Below are 18,647 nucleotides of genomic sequence, written 5' to 3'. Positions count from 1 at the left end.
TCTGCATGATGGTAAGGCTCGCTGAGACTCAGGGGGAAAGATCCAAAAAGTGCATTTTCATGGGATAAAAACCTGAAAAATAATGACACCTTAATGCTTTTCATATGTTTTATATCCACTAGTGGAAATTAAGTCCGACATTTCTTAATCCATTAAATGGATGAGAAGATTTCCTGTATTTTCCTCAGTATTTTGGCCTGTAGAAGCCAAATACAGCCAGAAACTCCATGCCACTAATGATGTCAGTAATCTGCCAATAAATCTGACCAATAATGGATTTTTTAAGCCAGTAACAACAAATGTAAAAGCTCCATGATTGACTTAAGCAGCAATGTGACCTTTTTCTTTGCCAAAAGAGTTCATTAAGGTGAACCAATCTTTTCAAAATCGGATTTCAGCCAGTCCCTGACATTTCCCACTTACAGGATTGAGACTTCTTCCTGACTGCAGCAGGATAACCTTTAATTAAGCAATTTCAACTTTGGAAATTTTGACCAAATGTTACCATTTTAAAGCAACATTACATAACCTTTTTTTCAACCATTAAATTACTGCTGTAAAATCAGGGAAACTTTTTAAGGCAGAAAAGTTTGAAAAAATCTCTCCCGTTACTGTTTTGAATTTTGTGAATGAACAGCAAAGATCAAAAGTCTGAAGAGGACGTTGATGGAAAAAGGAAATAAATTAACATTTTACAAATAAGAGACGGCTTTTACTTGTTGCACAATGAGTTGTACTTCAAAACTGCTTGGATTCAAATCTGCTTAAGTGAGCCAACGAAAAGGTCCATAGTAAAAGCAAGTTGTGGACTAAGAGGACATGCAGGCTTACTTTTTATTTAGGCTACTCAATTTTCCTGTGATAATGAGTAATTTCTTTGTTTTTTCACAAAATCTTGACTGTTTTTTTCTTGTGATTTACCAAAGTTAATATAAAGTTTTACCCAATGATAACGAGATCGTTTTCAGGTGATTTAAAAAACTAAACAAAAACAATAGGTCACTGTGATAGGCCAGACCAATACATGAAATGCTGCCATTGCCAAAACTAACGAGGAAAATGAAGTTGTTATCTTTGTTTGTTTTGTGCTTTTGCACCTCTGGGAATGCGAGATAAAAAAGAAGCTGAGATCTCTAGAAAACTACTGGAAATGACTTGTTTTCTGGGGAAAACTAAGGAAGTAAAATGTATGGATGCATGTCTGCTACAGACTTCCGTAGGGATTGATACATCTGCCAAGGAGGCTATGTTTTCTGTGCGCTTTCTTTTTTAATGTAAGGTTGTGGTTAATCTGCCTCCCAGATTTTCATAATTTTTCTTCTTTTCAATCTGAAAAAAAAACCTTTTTTTTGCTTCATAGTTGTCAGATAGGGTATCAGCTTTTGGCAGGTTGAATAGCATTTCTAAATAATATATTGGTAACTGCTGTAGTCTTTCAATAACAACTCTACTAAGGACAGTAAATACAAATCTAAAATCAAGATAGTAAAGCGTTCAGATACTCACATGTGCTCAGAGCGCACATATTTGACGGTCAGGGATGTTTAAAGATGAATGAGGGAGCAGCGTCAAAGGCTCAGAGCCAAAGGTGTTACTGCTCAGGTGTCACTGTGTGAAGAGAGAGCAGAGAACAAGAGATCAGCAGCTGTGGACGGATCAGATCACTTGGTGGAAACACACATTCGGCTCTGTACCTGGACAAGACAACAGGTAAGAGCTCTGTTCTCTGACAGTTCAAGGAGGAAAAGAATTGAATCAAACACCTTTATATGGATAGTCCTAAGAAAGCATCACTCAGCGGTGTTACTATTTACCAGGTAAGCAACAAAATGAGTAAAGCCTTTTAACGTCCATTGATAGAGCTTTAGAATGGTGGTGACCAATGGTGTATTCTTGAATGATTTATACATGTAAGAAAGTGCAATGTTGAGGTACTTGTGCTTTTTATTTTGTTGTACTTTTTATTACTCTTCAACTAAATGTACAACCAGTGTTACTTAGGATTATGATTGAAAAATATAGAATATATGTATCAATAGTTCAAATCAATCTAACAAGGTAAAGAAGGAAGTTAAAGTAGCTGATGCAGCATTACAAGTCAGCATATCAATACTTCATTACTTTTACTCGAGATTCTTTCAGAACATCTTTCTGGTAGTACTTGTGTTTATTAACTAAATGGTTCAACAAAGAGTGCTGTAACTTCAGTAAAATACTCAAAAACAAAAGTTATAGGGAGTTACAACAGCCTCTAAGACAATAAGCTGAAATGACAAAACAGAACAGTACCCTATTCAACTCAAACTTCATATATTTATTCTTTATTTCCATCTAAAGCTGAGGTGCACTCATGCATACATCAGGCTTCTAATCTCAGGACATGGCTGTTTGCCTGCTGCCTCCTGTCCCTGACGCACTCACCCAGCAGATGACACGGATGAAGCGATTAGGTTACAGACGCTGTAGTTTACCGACAGGCAGTGAAGGAAACATTAGAGGCTTATTAGCTCACAATGAAAGATCAGCGTTATCTTTATAAGGTTTCCAAAAGTAGAGGATTTACTTTGTTTTGAACACACAAAGCCCAGGTTGAAAGATTGTGTTGCCTGAGTCGGTTTTATGGAGCACAGTGACCACAGTGAAGACAAAATCCATTTCCACCTGTAAATCCCATCTAAGGAGTGTTTAATGATTAATAACACACATCTTTTAGATTCTAAGATCAAAGAAAACCTCGTTCTTTAGACTAGATTTCATTTCATTTCCCTCACATGATCATTGGGTAAAACTTTATATTTACAGCTCAATAATAAGGTAATAATAAAGTTCTATTATCCTGGATTCAAACCTTTTAAATGGCAGTCTACACCTTTAGTTTCACCTCATTATTAAAGCAGGGGATTGTATTTAAAAAAACAAGAAAATGTTATGGTCTGTCTTCACATACATGATTTACACTATATCAGGCTGTTTTGCCAACATATTGCCACGCTATGGCCAAGCTATTTTTCTGCAACATATGCCATGAATAGCTTTTCTAAGTTAGAACTGTCATGTCTGCTCTTTTGTTGTTCTAAATTAATATGCAAACAAGATTGCATAGCTCATATCAATACTTTTTAAGAACCTAAAAACAACATGCTCCTAAATACTAAATATTTAAATACATTTGGTGACATTGTTGTATTGTTTTCTTGTTTTCTCGTCAAGAGTTGGATGAAAATATCGTCAACACTCTCATGTCTGTAAATTAGGATCCAAGTTGGAGGCTGGAAATAACAAACCTAGCTTAGCATGCAGACCACAGTTAAGTGGGAGGCTGGGAAAAAGCAAACTGAGCCTGAGCTACAGCACCTGTATTATCCCTAAAACTGTTGTTATTACACCTTTGTATGTATTACAAAATAGAATAACATGTTCAGTATAAAATCACAGAGCTTTAGAAGTGTTGGTATGAATGTTTTAAAACATTAGTTAGATCCATGCTAATTGTGTTCAGTGCTGCCAGTCTTTATGCTAAGCTAGGCTAACCCTGATTCTAGCTCTATAATGCCCAGACATAATTCCTTAGCTGTGTTCATTGCACTTCCCATGACATAAATTAAAATTACCTTGTTGTTACTTGTGCAATGTCCACAAAAATACCAATCCCAGCTTTCCCACCTTCTCACAATTTTGTTATCTGTGAATTCAGGAATGATTTACCAGTCAGGCGACTCTGTGGATTCAGACTGATGGTCAGTATGAATTCTGCCTCGTATCAGAGGGAATCAATGAGAAGAATCAGAAGGAACAGCAAGACCCTCCTTCAGGATCTCTTTTACAGAGGAGTCCATGGAGGAGGCCGAGACACTCCTGTAAGTGTCTAACTGTTAACTGACTGTAGATCCTCCACAGTGCATAACATTAATATAATTGGTTATTTAACTTATGAGAGCTTTTTTGATTTGTTTTTGGATGCGATCAGATCCCAGCTCAGCCTGCTAGGGATGAGAAAATGATCCACTCCATCGCCAGTCTGATCAGAGCAAAGAGCAAACTCCTCCTCCTCGAGAACCCCGACACTGTGGAGATCTACAAGGTCAGATCTCTTCCTTTTCAACAGTGTATTATTATTATCATTATTATAACAGTGAGTGGCGCTTTAACATTGTCACAGATTGAGAGCTCTGTGTGAATCTAAAACCAAGAAGCATTTCTGAATGAGTGACGGAGCAGATTTGTAAAGAGGCGACACATTACAAAAATATATTCCTTTCTTTTCTGTAAAAATATTCACAAACCAAAAAACCAATGTATACAGCATTTAATAATGATTTCATTTTCTATTTGGAAGGCCTAACAAGTAGCCTAATATTAACACCACAGACAGTCAAAGAGCTGATGAAGATCTATTGTATTAGATTATATGCTTGGTAGATAATGTGCTTCTTGTGATATTAAACAGAACACATGTTTTAAACGTGATTTATATACTAGATTTCACGATGGAGAAATGTGAAGCTTTAGTCAAAGCTATTTTTCCTGGTATTTGTTTTGTCTTGGTTAACTTTTTCCTGATATCTTTATTTAAGTAAAAACTACAGTAGGCAACTCTCTTTCATGAGAATTTGGGTTGAAATAACAAATGTTAATCTTTGCATGTCACTAACCACTTTAAACGTACAGTATATGTTCCCTTAAATATTTGTCTCTCTGTGTCTGTGAGCCCCGAACCCCTTTGAGTTTTGTTTTTTTGGAAGTTTTTTTTAGGTCTGTATCAAAAAACAAGTCAGGGTTAGCTTGGAAGTAAATAGTCACAGTGACTCTGAACTAGCCTCATCTGACTTTAGCATGACTTGTGTCAGCAGCTCTCTCTCTCTCTCTCTCTTTCCTCTTGGTGGAGCTGCTGAGAGCGCAACAGCTGTGCGGCCCATACTATCTCTAATTTCTGAACCTTTTGGGGATGTTTATCGATTGGTTTTCACTGTCTCTCTCCTTTGAGTTCAAACAGCTGAGTGGAACAGACAGTTTGTAGGGACGACGCTTGGCCTTCATGTTTGCTGCGTCATTTGGTGGACAGGGCTTAGCTGAGTGATGAGGTATCTGAGTGAGAGGTGGAAGGATTGTTCCATTGGAATTTTTATGTTGCTTACTACCAGTTTAATTTCTAGTTTAATGTATTTTGCTTTTATTGATAGGACAGCTGAGGAGAAACAGGACATAAAGGGAGAGAGAGAGTAAGAATGGCATGCACCAAATGGTCAAAGGAGACCAGAGTGTTAAAGACGTTGTCTCTGTATACAGTACAGCTAGCTTACTCCACCGACTGTGCTAAGCCAACACCCATTTCTATGTATTGATTTCTCGCATCTTCTTGTTTTTGGCCCAACGGTCAGGGCGAGCGTCCCATATGAGGCTTTAGTCCTCAAAGCGGGTGGCCAAGGCTAAACTCTGAACCTCGTCTATTTTCTTGCATGTCATTCCCCACTCTCTCCTCCTGATTCCATGCTCTCCCCACTGTCCTGACTCTTAAATAAAGGCATAAAAGGCCTTAAAATAAATCGTAATTAAAAATATATATACTGTATATTGTGTCTTACCATTATAGTTGGATGATTCAACAGCCCGATCCAGTAGAAATGGTAAAGACGATGTTTACCTCCCAGCCATTACAACAAAAGCATCAAGTCTCACCTCGATCAGAGGGACTCTGAGTCAGTCCTGCCCTTACCTCTACGACAAAAGACGAGGATCGTTCTCCTCTGTCACCTCTCAGAGAACAACGAGTCACCCTAAAAAACAGGTATTATGACATCTATTCAGCTTCCTGTGAAAATGGAATGAAGCTTGCCTTCAAAGTCAAACCTGTTTGCTCTGTCTTCATATCAGAGTAACCTTAAAGCACAGAAAGAGGCAAAGAAATCAAACGTCGCTGTGACAATGACCTACCTGGGACAAGGTCATCAGGGGTCCCGGTCAGGGTCAACTCGGGATGAACTGAAGGTTCTCCAGCAGGTCAATGGAGGGGAGAATATCTGTGTCTTCAAAGGGCTGGTGGCTGCAGGAGGTAGGAGCTCAGAAATGTAAAACTGTGTTTATATAACAGCCAAGAAAATGTATCAGAACATTTGACTTTTAAAGTGCCTATTCAAACCATCTGAAACTTGTTCCACGTTTAGGGACGTAAAAAGTTTAAAAACATTTTATCACTATTCTGCCCTTAAATAACACTTTCAAAAGGAATACAAGGACGTCGGCCCGAGGCTCCATTTGAGTTGAGAGTGAGTAGGAGGCTGATGTGTGACCTGACTGACTACCGTCATATACAAAAGTCAATAGACAAGACAAGCTGTTTCATCTTTGCAGCAGGTTCATTTTGGTACAAACCGAACAGCTGTCACTGCACGGAGAGAATCAAAAGAGTCAGCCTGATGGAAGAACAAAGTTATGGATTTCTGCTCCAAACAGTGTGTGTGTGTTTGATCTGTTTACATCTTTTATAGCTGACACATACAGACACATGTCTAGCGGGCTACAAATGATCTATTTTGCCATGATATTCAATCACTTTTACTCTATATAGTCAGTATTGTTCATTATGCTGACTTTGGTACTTTTTCCATTAAAATATGTTTTTAAATAAACAATAGATTTGGAAATTTGCTTTTTGAATAAACCAGAATAAGACACTTTCTTTATGGAATTTTATTCAAATTTTATTAATATTAATTCCTTAAAAAAAGAGAGTTATCAACTGTCTCTGGATTATATGTTATCAGCTCAGTATTCACATGGAGTGGACAGCGCTTCCTTCAGGTTGTTTACGTTTCCCTTAAAGGCTCAAACTTGTTTCATACATGTGCTTTTTTTCGAGTGACTCCCTCCCTGTCCAACCGTTAGCCATGCCACCACTGTGGAGGTCCGTGGTTGGTCCAGCCCTGCCACCATGTGGAGGAAGAGAGACAGGCTGCCCACACAAGGTTGCTTTGTCTAGAGGCATGATAACAGTGTTGCAGGAGTACAACCCAAGGAGAACCAACAGATTTCCAAAGGGAAGAAAATATTTTCTTCGGTCTAAAAGGCCAAACGGATAAAACAGAAGCAATTCTGAGATGCATTTAGTAAATGTTAAATTGATCACAGAAGCTTGTTTTGATTATCTGCAGTCTTCCGCTGCTCTCACTGCCTCACAAAAACCTGAGAGTGAAACAGAATGAGAGGGCTGGAGACAGGAAGGGAGGGTGGAGCTTAGGGATGAAGGAGGTGAGTCTGAAGGGAGCATTGTTTTGATCTGGAAATCTGCTCTGAAAATCCTCCTGAGCCTTAAAAGAAAGTGTAACAAATTGGCTCCTATTTATAATATACAAGGAAGCTAAAAAAAAAAAAAATGTTTTATTTGGGCCACTGACTTAATCAGAAAAGTCAGAAAAAGATGTCAATCTGTAAGACCAGTAATGTCATGTGTGTATGGATGGGTGTAACAGTGTGAGCCTCGGGTAGGGAGCTGGTGTGAATAAGAGAGAAAGTGAGCTCTGGCAGCGAGCCAGGTGTGCTTGATTGGTCTTACGACCCCACAGAGGTCAAATGCTAAAATGGGTCACCTACTATACGTGGACAGCGTTTCAAATACCTGAATTAGCAGGCCAGGTAGAGTCCAGAGTTGTTTTCACACATGCACTCCAGAAAATGTCAGGGCCGCTGGCCTCTGAAATCTTTATTCAAATGTCCTTCACAGCATGAAGTTCTTGTGTCTTTCAGAGCAGTTCCAGTTTGTCTCTCAACGGCACAGAGGTTTCCCCTTTAGCACTACCTTGTACGTCAATGGCATCATGGTGGCCAGGATCAGCTCCTGCTGCGAGTACCGCTATGCGCCGGGCTTCCAGCAGGGCAGGAGGAGCTGCTTCAGACTGACGTGGCTCGCTGGTGGGATGCCGTGCTACAGGTCAGATTTCAGGGACAACGACACACAGCAGTGGCAGAACATGTCTGAAATTAGTAGCAGAATAAACACATCAAGTTCAACTATTTGTCAGTGGAATTAACATATTGAAGGCCGAGAGTGGGGGTGAAAGCCTGCATATTACATGACATGGGGGGAATGATGTTTCATGGTGGTACAGAGAGGGAATTCGAGTCAGCATAAAAGCGTATTTTTTCTTCTTTTTCAGATGTACAAGTCTCCGTAACAAATACAGCTCCTGCCAACAGCTGAACAACGGCACAAAGCAGAACTTAATTCTCTCTCTAGAGCACAGCCCTGGCAACGGTACAAAGCCTCGCAATGAGTAGCTCCATTTTCCATTACTTCCTAAAGCTTATTCATCAACATTCTTTTGACATCAGGCCCAGCCCTTGATTTCGATGGACTAATTTAAAGAGAAAATGTCAAACAAAGCACTTTTCTCCTCTTTTATATTGTCTCCAAAAGCAGGCACTGTGGAGTCATGCCCATCATCCCCTTTGTTCATCCCAGCCAAACCAGAGAAGAAGTCCGGGAGGAGAACAAAAAAAAACATAAAGGAAGGCGGCGGAGGATCTACAGACAGCGAAGACCTGGCTGTTGCAGGGATTAAAGAGACGGGCAAGAGTAAACGACGCAAGGGTCAAAGTAATCAAAAACAGAGCACAGGCAAGACGGGCGACAAAAAGAGTGATGAAAAGAGAGGCAGAGAGGGCTCAGAGGTTTCGTTGAGGCCGACAGTGATGGAAAAATTTGAAGACCAAGCATCATCTGAACAAGAAGTAAGACCGAAGAAAGCAAGCAGCAAGGTTACAGTTCTGAGTAAGTTTCATTCAATTTAGCTTCTTTGATTCCTGTAAATGAGGGTGGGAAAAAAAATGAAAATACAGTTTTTTTTATATGGGCACTAGATGACCTTCATATCTGTACTTGAATTTTCAATTTTTTTACATTTTGTTTGGAAAAAAATGAGTAAGATCAAGAGTGTTTCTTTGTAAAGATTCATTGCAGGATGAAAAAGCACTGACTAAGCAGAACGCAGAGAAGCAGAAGCACCCGGGATCAAATGGGAAAAACAGAGACGGGGAAGGACCGAAGGACTTCTACAAAGAATGTGTGGAAATGAGCACCGTGTTGGAGCAGGGCCAAAACAAACACAACTGGTTCAAGGCAAACAGTGAGTGAAGAAACTGCAGCACAGAAGGAACGAGTGGGAATCCCCCTGGAGGGCTGTAACTGATTCATCTAACACTTAAGCAGAAATTGTGACCCTGAAAGAAAGTGGTGCATGTTTAGAAGAGGATGCAGGATGTTTGGGAGATGTTCATCGGACAATATTCACACTGATACCCATACACCTGCATTCATGAATTTCAATGCAATATGTGTTTGTTTTTTTGTAACAAAACTACATTTTAGATTTCTTGCATTCTCACATCAAAGCAGGGTATCAATATCACTATGTGCACTTGGCTTTCATAGCGACAGTTTTTTTATTAATTACTGAGTGCTTGTCTTTTTCTTTGCATGCCAAGTCCTGGAGAGGTGCCGGCTGCAGAAGAGGCTGTCATCGGGCCCCAAAGCTGCAGGCTCAGATGTGGAGCTCAGTGCTGAAAGTGACGGCGTCCTACAGCCTGATGGAGAGCCAGAGGAGGAAGAGGAGGACACGGCAAGCCAGAGTGCTGGCAAAGAGGAGCCTGTTAGAGAACAAGACTTGCAGGTGCAGGTGTGTGTACGACACAAACTACTGAGGTGAATCAGTGTGTCTGCCAGGAACGCTCTTGGCAGTTAATATTAGGCAGAAAGCCTTTGAAATAACCGCATTGCTGTATTATGCAGCAGTGCGCATTAATTTTTAGTTAGAACTGGTATATTTCTGCTATAAGGGCAAAAGAGAGATTAAAGAGATACTAAAGGGATACATTATTATTTTTTTCCTAATTTCAATAATGCAACTATAACACATAAAAAAACAAAATCTGAATTCAAGGGGGAAAAGTCGCAACTTTCGTGTATTAAACTTTAAACAGTACAAAATAATTTAAAGGAGATGTATTAATATACCGTCTAATACTTTTCACTGTGTGAGATATCCATATAACCATAAAAAAATCCACTACAACAACAAGTAGGCCTACAGGAGCTTTTCTCAAAAGTAATCAGGTACTACAATTGCCATCAAAAAGACAGTTTCCCATTCTAGGTCACATTTATTGTCTGATTAGTTGATTTATTCTCAAAGAAATGTCCTAATATAAAGGTCTATTTCATCACATGGGGGTTAATAACCAAATGGCTGCAACAAATGGCCAGTGAGTTTTATCTCGGACATGCAGGCCTTTTGGCTCGGTTCTATTCGTCACGATGAAAGAGCTTCACACACTGCCTGAAAAATTCCTCAAGGTCTTGCAAAGTGACAGAGCGGTTATGGCCGACAACTACATCATATGTCTCTCTGGACTCTGGTCCTGTCTCTGAGTTTAAAAAAAAAAAAGATCCAGCACCTGCACAGCACATCTCTGTCCCCGCCTGCAAAACAGTTTGGAGCTTCACTGCTCTCACACCCGGGCAAAAAAAACACAAAACATTCAATATAGTCTGTTCCCAAGGCAGTGATACAATCTGTACTTTTAGGAAAACCTGCTCTCTGTGATTGAGGTGAATATAAAGTTAGATGAGATATTTCTATTTGGAGCATTTCTTTGTGGGGCTTGGCAGACCATTTCACCCTAGCATTGAGGAAAAGCAAAAGGATGAGAAAATAAAAATAAATAAACACTCTTTGGCCTCATGCAAATTAAAATGCTTAAACTTTTTTTTAAAGATAAGAGATCCTTTGGGTGATTCAGTTTAATGTTAAATTGAAGATGCTTTATTGGCATGCATGATAAAGGACAATATTGCCAAAGTGTCAAAGTCACAGTATTTATGTTAAAGCTGTGTTCAGTGTGTATCCGTTTTTTTCAAACGTAATTTGCTTTAGTTTTTTGTATGCGTGTTTTGTTTTGATTTTTGTTTTTAGATATGTGTGTTTGCTGAGGTCCCACTGTCCTTATAGCATGTGGTGATAAATGTCTTTGTCTCAGACTGGTTCGGACTTTTGGTAATAAAGCTTCAACTGAAGTATTTCCAATAGGCCATCAAATTAAAAAGCATTTGTTACTGTAGCTCGACGCCATGATGACCGTGCTGAGCACATCCGATCAGGTGGAGCAGCTGGTTCTGAGAAACACAGACCTGACTGACGACCATCTGCTGAGCCTGGCGGGGTCCCTGAAGAGCAGCCTGTCCGAGGTCACTCTACTCAACCTCAACCTCAACCTCATTGGTCCATACGGTGCTCACATCCTGCTGGACGTTCTGCGAGTGAAGCCTCAAGTCAGAGGCTTACAGTAAGTCCCCAAGCTTGAATGGCCCCTTTACATCAAAAACAGAAAAATAAAACATGCAAAGTAGAAACAGATCCAGGTACATTAAACTTCAAAAGTGGTCAAATATAAATTTAGAAAAGAAAGTCATAAAACTGAGCGGACAGTAAAAACATGCAGTTAAACCAAGGACAGGCTCGTCATTGCAGTATAACATTTTAGCCTCACACTGCTGAATGACATAATACATCTCTTTTATGGGAACAAGACAGGCCTCCAGTGCCTAACTTCTCTGAGTTATGATCTATTTTCCCACTAAAAACACAATAAATGTGCAAGAGATTGTCTTTCTTTATAGACACATTGAACTATGAGACGAATTACAGTGTATGTTAAATTTGAGATACAGTGCAACACACAGCTGCTTATCATAGACGAGACAAAGTGCTTTATGTCCTCACTGTTGGTTGGTGAAGTATTTTGTTAAATTTAGAGCTGAGTTATCATTTCTCTTTTTGTTATTTCTTTCTGGTTTTGGTTATTCTACAGTGTTTCATCCCTCTCATAGGTTTAAGGGCCTCTCTCAAACCAGACCCTCCCCAAGTCTGTCACGAGTGAAGTCACCCTTTGAAGTCACACAGCTGAATGAAGCTCAATTTTTTAACATGCAGAGATTAGATTCAGTGGAAAGCTTGGTAACAAACTCTTCTCACCGCCATGGAAATGTGACAAATAATCAAGAAAAAAACAATGTGCAGATTTTTCAAATCGAAAAAAATAAAATCACTTAATATCATGAGAGAAACCTCTGTATCTTTTGGTGGCATTTTTTATTTTTATTTACTTAGATGTTTTTCAAACACTGCAAGTTAAACACTGCAGTCTGCATTTTGGAAATCATCTCTGCTTTTTTTATTCCACCCTACACGATACAATGAATAGTGTGAGTCTTTAAGAAAGAAGGTTTTAATTGCTTGTAGCGTGTTCCATGAGAAGATTTAAACCACTTCTTATCTGTCTGTTACAAACAACTCTACGGCCATTAGCCGATTCCTCTATGCAGTAGCCAGCCAACCATCAGAGACTTAAGGAAGTTACTGGTCTGAGCCAAGAAATAGCTTGGGACAAAACTCTTTTTAGTATGGATGAAACAAACTATCCCTTAAATGTGTTCTACAGCAGATCAAGCATGTCCTTTAAGAGTTGAAAGTGTTTACTAAATGTTGATGAAAGTGCATATACAGTTCAGCAATCCTAACAAATACACCATTAAAACATGATTATTCAAATTGTAAATCCTTAAAAAAAAGAAAAGAAATTGACTCAATAAAAGAAAAATAAATGTAAATGATCCATGACAATACATGCAGAATTGTACTACTACATGCAACCAGATGTAAACAATTTGCATTTCATATATCATAAAAGGGACATCTTAAAGGCAGGGTTCAAATGTGTACCCTCCAAAGTCAGCTTTTTATGCGGGAATCAAAATCAATCTCCATGGTAACCACTGCTTTTAATCTCTCTACAGCCTGTTTGGAAACAAACTTCGAGACCATGGAGTGCTGACCCTGTTGAGTGGAATAGCCGAGCTGCAGCAACAAACAGCTTCAGCTTTTGCTGCCATCCAGCAGGCACTGCTTCTTCCATCAGAGCAGAATATGGCGCAGCTCCCCACTGGATGGTGCTCATTCAGGGCTTTTGCACTTTTAGAACTTGATATTGGGGGAAATGGCTTGAGCAGCGAGGGGGTAAGAGTGTTAGCATCATACATAAGGCACCACTCGTATCTTCAGTACTTAGGGCTGGCACAGACCGGCGGCGCAGATCTGGCGGCATGGAAGGAGCTTTTCGACAGCCTCAAAGGAAACACATCACTGACTCAGATCAACCTTGACGAGAACAACTTAGGTGACCCAGGGGTCCGGCTGTTGGCTGACATGCTGAAAGAGAACACAAGTCTGCAGCAGGTGGATCTGGACAGGAATGGGATCAGTGATGTTGGAGGAAACGACATCATGGGGGCGTTGCTTTGTAGAATGCAGTTCCCGCTGAGGCATCTGAGCCTTCAGGAGAACAGCATCAGTGCGGGACTCATAAGTAGGATACAGGAAGAGGTAAAATAATTCATGAGTGGGAGAATACACTCCCAAACCATGAGAACATAATGCAAAATAATAAACAAAGCACTCACTTGAGGGCTCAGAGCATTCTCTGTTTACATTTTGAGGTCAGAATGGGAGAAAACCTGACTCATTTGACTTGCTTGACCTTCAAACACACACATAAAGATTTTCCTTCCTGTAACTGGGTGGCCATGCTCACAAATGCTGCATCTTAGTTTAGCCCAGGTAGGCAGTGTAGGAGGCATGTTTGCTTTAGGGCAGCACTGTGGTCTGGATGCGTTTTCAAAGAGCTCTCAATAAAGTGAACCTTTCTTCTTTGTGGTGAGGTTACATCTTCACCTTGAGTTTTTTCTTCTTCTTCCCACCAGCGTTACCCCTCGTGAACCCACACCTCCTACTTTGCTAAAACCGACTTCAGCACAAGGCTCTCTGAACCCGCTGTCGTTTTTATTGACTAATTTGCTGCCTCCTGACAAAAAGAAACCGCAGTGATTCATTCCACCCACAGTATTCACAGGTCACGAATGACTTACCCTTGACTTTTAGCCATCCAAAACATTTCAGTAGCCATCATCAGATCCCTTCTCTGCACCTCAACGAAAAAACAACAGTAATTGACAGCTAAGCCACGACACGTAAACTACCCTCATTTTGTCTCCAGACAGAGCTTCTATTCAGAATCTAAGCACGACGGGAGGAGGGAGAAAAACTAGGGCAAAATCGTTGTGAATTCTGAAGCCGTCATCTCATTGTTCTATCAACGCAGACATTCTGAGAATAACTGTACCTGTGATCAAAGCTTGTCAAAGTGGTAATTATCTCCTCCTCTCAGGGCTGCCAGCAGTGATTCTGCTGAAACCAATCCCTCCATATTTCATCTGAAGTCTTCACGAATTCCTTTCTGTGGAACACCGATAAAGACGTTTTCCGAAAGCCCCATGAGGATGACAGATAAATGAGACTGGCGCACCTGAAGATTACATCTGCAGAAGTCATCCTGCGCTGCCGTATCAGACTGAATAAGCTTCTATTTGTGGTGTTGTGGCAGCCCAGATTTAAAGTAAAAAGATGTCTAGTCTAGGTTGTCCTATTATGTAAGGTCAATTCTTTGTAGCGAAACTTCTGCAAATGACACAGGCAAGATTTTGTTATCAGCGCTAAAGAGAGCCGAAGTTTCTTTTCTCTTTGGCTGCTGATCTTCTATAAGATCTCAACAACCACATTTGTAGTAGATTGAACACAAACCTAAGTGGTACACAATCATGCCTGGCTGAGCATAAGCTGGCCACAAGAGCCGTACTGTAATTCGTTGTCAAGTACGATAAGGCCTCCATGCTTCTCTGTTACAAGGAAAACTCAGATCAGTGACCCCATTGTCCCTCTGCAAATGTTATCTGTATTTGGTTTGAAACAAATCCTGCAGTGTTGCAAGCTTCTTTCAACCACTCTTCCCAAAACAAGACCTTAAATCATATGAACAAAATCTGTGTGGAATTCACAAGTTAACACAGGGAACAGTTTCCCCTTGTTGGCCTTTTAGGTATTCGACCTCTACAGTATCTGCTTTAGCAGTACAGGAAAGGACTTGCTGGGGCGCAGATGGCCTAGCGGTTAGGTCGCGCCCCATGTACGGAGGCTATAGTCCTCCAGGCGGCCAGCCCAGGTTCAAGTTCAACCTGTGGCTCCTTTCCTGCATGTTAATCCCCAATCCCTCCCGATTTCCTACTCTATCCACGACTATCTAATAAAGGCAAAAAGCCCAATGTTATAGAAAAACAGACAACAACTCGCTGACAATGCAAGATCCAAAATTTTGGGGTAAAGACATTCAACACAGTTTTGTAAGATAATAAAAGACATATACTACCACTTTTTAAAGCGGAAAAGTAGTAGCATAGATACATCGGATACTATATGTATACTATACAGGGTTTAAGTCTCAGATAGCTGGTGCTGTGCTGTAGGGAAAATACAGATATCAAATAAGGTGAAAATGGTTATTTATTATTAGAAGTTAAGCGATTCTGATTTTCTTGAAGGTTCTTTGGCATAGGGATGCATTAGTTTCACGTATATTCCACTACCATATTATGCATCAATGTCTCTTTGGAGAGCCATGTACTTCTGATGTTTATGTAATTGTGCAAATGTGTTCACATGCATGGCATGGATCTGAATCACACTTGTATGTAAGGTAGAAGGCAGCTAATCCGGTAAATTATAGGGCTAAAAAAGGACACTGATTTGATTTTAATTAACAGCAGTATGAGGCTCTTGGTTCATTTTCTCTTCTGTTCAGGTAAACAGTGAGCGTCGAACAGGACGTTGATGTTGGCTCCTACTTTGTGCACACAGTGTAGCAGAGGATGAATGCAGAGAGGCCTGGCTGAGGATGAGAGTGAAGGGTTTATGTTTTTGAGATGTAGCACTGCAGTGAAATCTTTAGATAGGGCCTAACAGATCCCCTTCTATCATTCAGAATAGGAGAACATTTTATAGACTGAATAATGACGTGAGGAGAACAGGTAGAGTAATATTTTATTCTTATGCTGGTAGGTTTGCCAACATCTTAAACACAAGTGGTCCGTAGTCTGAGTAACCTCGTCCACCAGTGCTTTATCAGGCTTTGGTCTATGCCATTTCAAGATTTAGCTTTAACTTTGTCTTTAAACATACGTGCAAGCGTAGTTAACAATATGCACATGGATGTCATTTCTTAATACCAGCTCCATTCTCGCATTAGAAGTTGCTACAGGCTTAAAACAATGGGAACACCAGGGGATACAATTTTAGGCACAGTCAATTACTAACTAATAACAACTGGATACACCAGAAGCTCTGAAAAGTAAGTTGTAGCTTGTTGTAGGTCGATGATAGCAGATAGGTTTCACATTACAGAAAAGGTAAATATTTTCCTCTCTTCATCCATCTAAAAATGATCAAAGTTGAACTATCTGGAAATGGAGAGCAACTTATAAGGGAACACATTCTTTACAGGGATGACAAGGAGCCCAAAGCTAACAAGTCAATCATTTTGTGCCTATGCTATGTGCAAACCTCATATCATAGGCATTCATAATGCTAACATAAATAAAGGTTGCCCAACAAAACCAGCTCATGCATTTCCCCTAGAATGAGAACTGTGTTGGTGGCTAAAAACACATCACCACTTGTACACAGCAAAGCAAATAAACACCAAAAGCCAAGATAATTCACTGCTGTCCTTTGAAAATGAGCAGGTTTGTTGGAAATATCCACAAATAAACATTCACATGAATTACTGGAAATCCATTAGACTCCGACAGTTCAGACCCATTGTCAGGTCAGAAAATCTCTGAAGTGAGCATTACTCCAGACAAATCAGATCCTTGATAATATGACTTCAATCAAGGATGATAAACATAAAGCTGCTGAACAGCTAAATTAAATATTCCAACTGCACATCTGTACATTTGCATCGATGCCGCTTGTATTATGGAAAGCAATTTTCATAATGTGATGATAGCAAGCATAGTCTGGGACAAAAGTTCATAAAAATGGCAGATGACTAAATCACCAGCAGTAGGGGAGTCGAATGCCAAACTACTTCAACTCTTCAGATTAAATCAACTGTGCACCCTGGCTGACCAAAGCCACCACAGTGCTTGACTCAGCATGTTGATGATTATGAATGAAAAGTTTTCTGTTGTCTGTTCCATGAACAATATCTCCTGCCACTGTTTGACATTTAGCAGAAAGAGCAGCTTTTCAATATGGATTGTTCGTCAGCAGCTTGATCCGCCGCTCAAATGTCACCACAACAATGCCTCTGACTTGGCAGCCGTGTCTGTCTTTCTGCTGCTCTGCGGGTGCAGGAATTGGCAATAATTACCACATCTAATGTGGCCTTCACAAAGATTTAGACTTTTGCTTTTCAAGTGATTATTATTGCTGTTCATTGAGAGGTAATGAAAGGAACTGCAATTTTGTATAAAGTATACTTTGACTTTTGATGTGCCCTTAAATAACATGAAAAGATGCCAGAATCAGAACAAGCGTGGACTGTTGCAGCATTACATGGTGCCTCAGATGAATGATGGGGCTAAGAGACCTGTGGTCAAAAGAACATATTAAATAGGTTTACTTAATAGTCATTCTGACCCAAAAACACCAAAGTAATCATCTGCCACTCATACACAATAAACCTGAATGCCTCTGATATGTCCTCACTTATTTGTTGGAAAAGACAGTCATTACACTCCGCTTTTAATCTTAAAACTTCATCGAAAGCTTTTTATTTGAACTGAAAATCAGCTGTCCTTTTCTGATTTGTGTAAAAAAAAAAAAAAAGAAAAAAAAGCCATCTTTGTGCTTCGAAGACAGAATCTCACTTTGAGTAAAGAGAGTTACATACTCATTAATGTGTAATTATGTTTCTGTGTGATTGGGAGGTTTGTCTAGATCTCACAGTCTTTTTAATCCATTTTCATCTTCAAATTTGTTGATAGTTTTCCCTTCTCTGTTGTACTCGTGTAAAGTGAGTCTGAGTTTGTTTTTTCACTAACATCCTGCTCCTGCTGCAGTGACAACAAGGCGAGAATGCTGTGACTGAACTTGTCCTGTCTCTTAACCACTAGGGATGCCTCTCAACCAGAAGGTCAGGGGTTTGATCCAGCTACATGTCCGTGGCAAGACACTAATCCCCAAGTTGTTCCTGCTGCCACGTCAGCGGCGTGTGTATGTGAATTAATGTGATTCATTAATACTGATTGTCACTTCATAAAGCAGCCTCTGCGTGAATGTGGTGTGAACAGATGAATGTGACATACGGTGCAAAAGCGAATAGTTAGAAGACTAGAAAAGTTCAATCAGTGACTATGAAGAAGGATTTTGTTGCTGTACGCATTATTGTGGATAGTGTTGATTTACAGTCTGATCTTATTTTCATTTATGTCCGTAAAAAATAATGTTTGTAAGACAATGGGCAGGAGCTTTAAATGTATATGTTAGTCATATCGGTAGATTTTCAAATAATTTATTATTTATTCCAAATGTCATAAAATAGTAATGGTAATAGTGACATTTCTCTAAATTGCAAAATCCCAAAGTTGTCATAATGACATTAATTTTATACAAATCAACAGTCAGAATACTATACTGTATATGTATGATTTTATATCAAAGAAACCACGGAAAACCAGAGCTTAAAAAACGCTTTTTCTATCCATA

At 39.7% G+C, this 18,647-nt stretch overlaps 1 protein-coding gene across 2 annotated transcripts; it reads left to right on the top strand.

Moving 5' to 3' along the window:
* The first annotated feature begins 1,544 nt into the window (after positions 1-1,544).
* LOC109991648 (uncharacterized) lies at positions 1,545-17,733 on the top strand. 2 transcript variants are annotated; one of them, XM_065948251.1, is made up of 13 exons: positions 1,545-1,817; positions 3,695-3,857; positions 3,968-4,081; positions 5,591-5,785; positions 5,872-6,049; positions 7,741-7,924; positions 8,151-8,248; positions 8,411-8,764; positions 8,943-9,119; positions 9,478-9,668; positions 11,111-11,334; positions 12,845-13,430; positions 14,272-17,733. In XM_065948251.1, exons 1-13 carry the CDS (start codon positions 1,555-1,557, stop codon positions 14,284-14,286), a joined length of 2,742 nt encoding a protein of 913 aa, XP_065804323.1. In that variant the 5' UTR covers positions 1,545-1,554; the 3' UTR covers positions 14,287-17,733. The 2 variants fall into 2 exon arrangements, with proteins under 2 accessions (XP_065804323.1, XP_065804325.1); XM_065948253.1 differs by lacking the exon at positions 14,272-17,733 and having other exon boundaries at positions 12,845-14,262.
* Positions 17,734-18,647: the final 914 nt, after the last annotated feature.

Source organism: Labrus bergylta, chromosome 2, assembly GCF_963930695.1.
Source record: "Labrus bergylta chromosome 2, fLabBer1.1, whole genome shotgun sequence".
In the NCBI taxonomy this organism is placed as follows: Eukaryota; Metazoa; Chordata; class Actinopteri; order Labriformes; family Labridae; genus Labrus; species Labrus bergylta.
The sequence above is the reverse complement of the archived record's forward strand: the minus strand, read 5'-3'. Positions and strand labels throughout refer to the sequence as shown.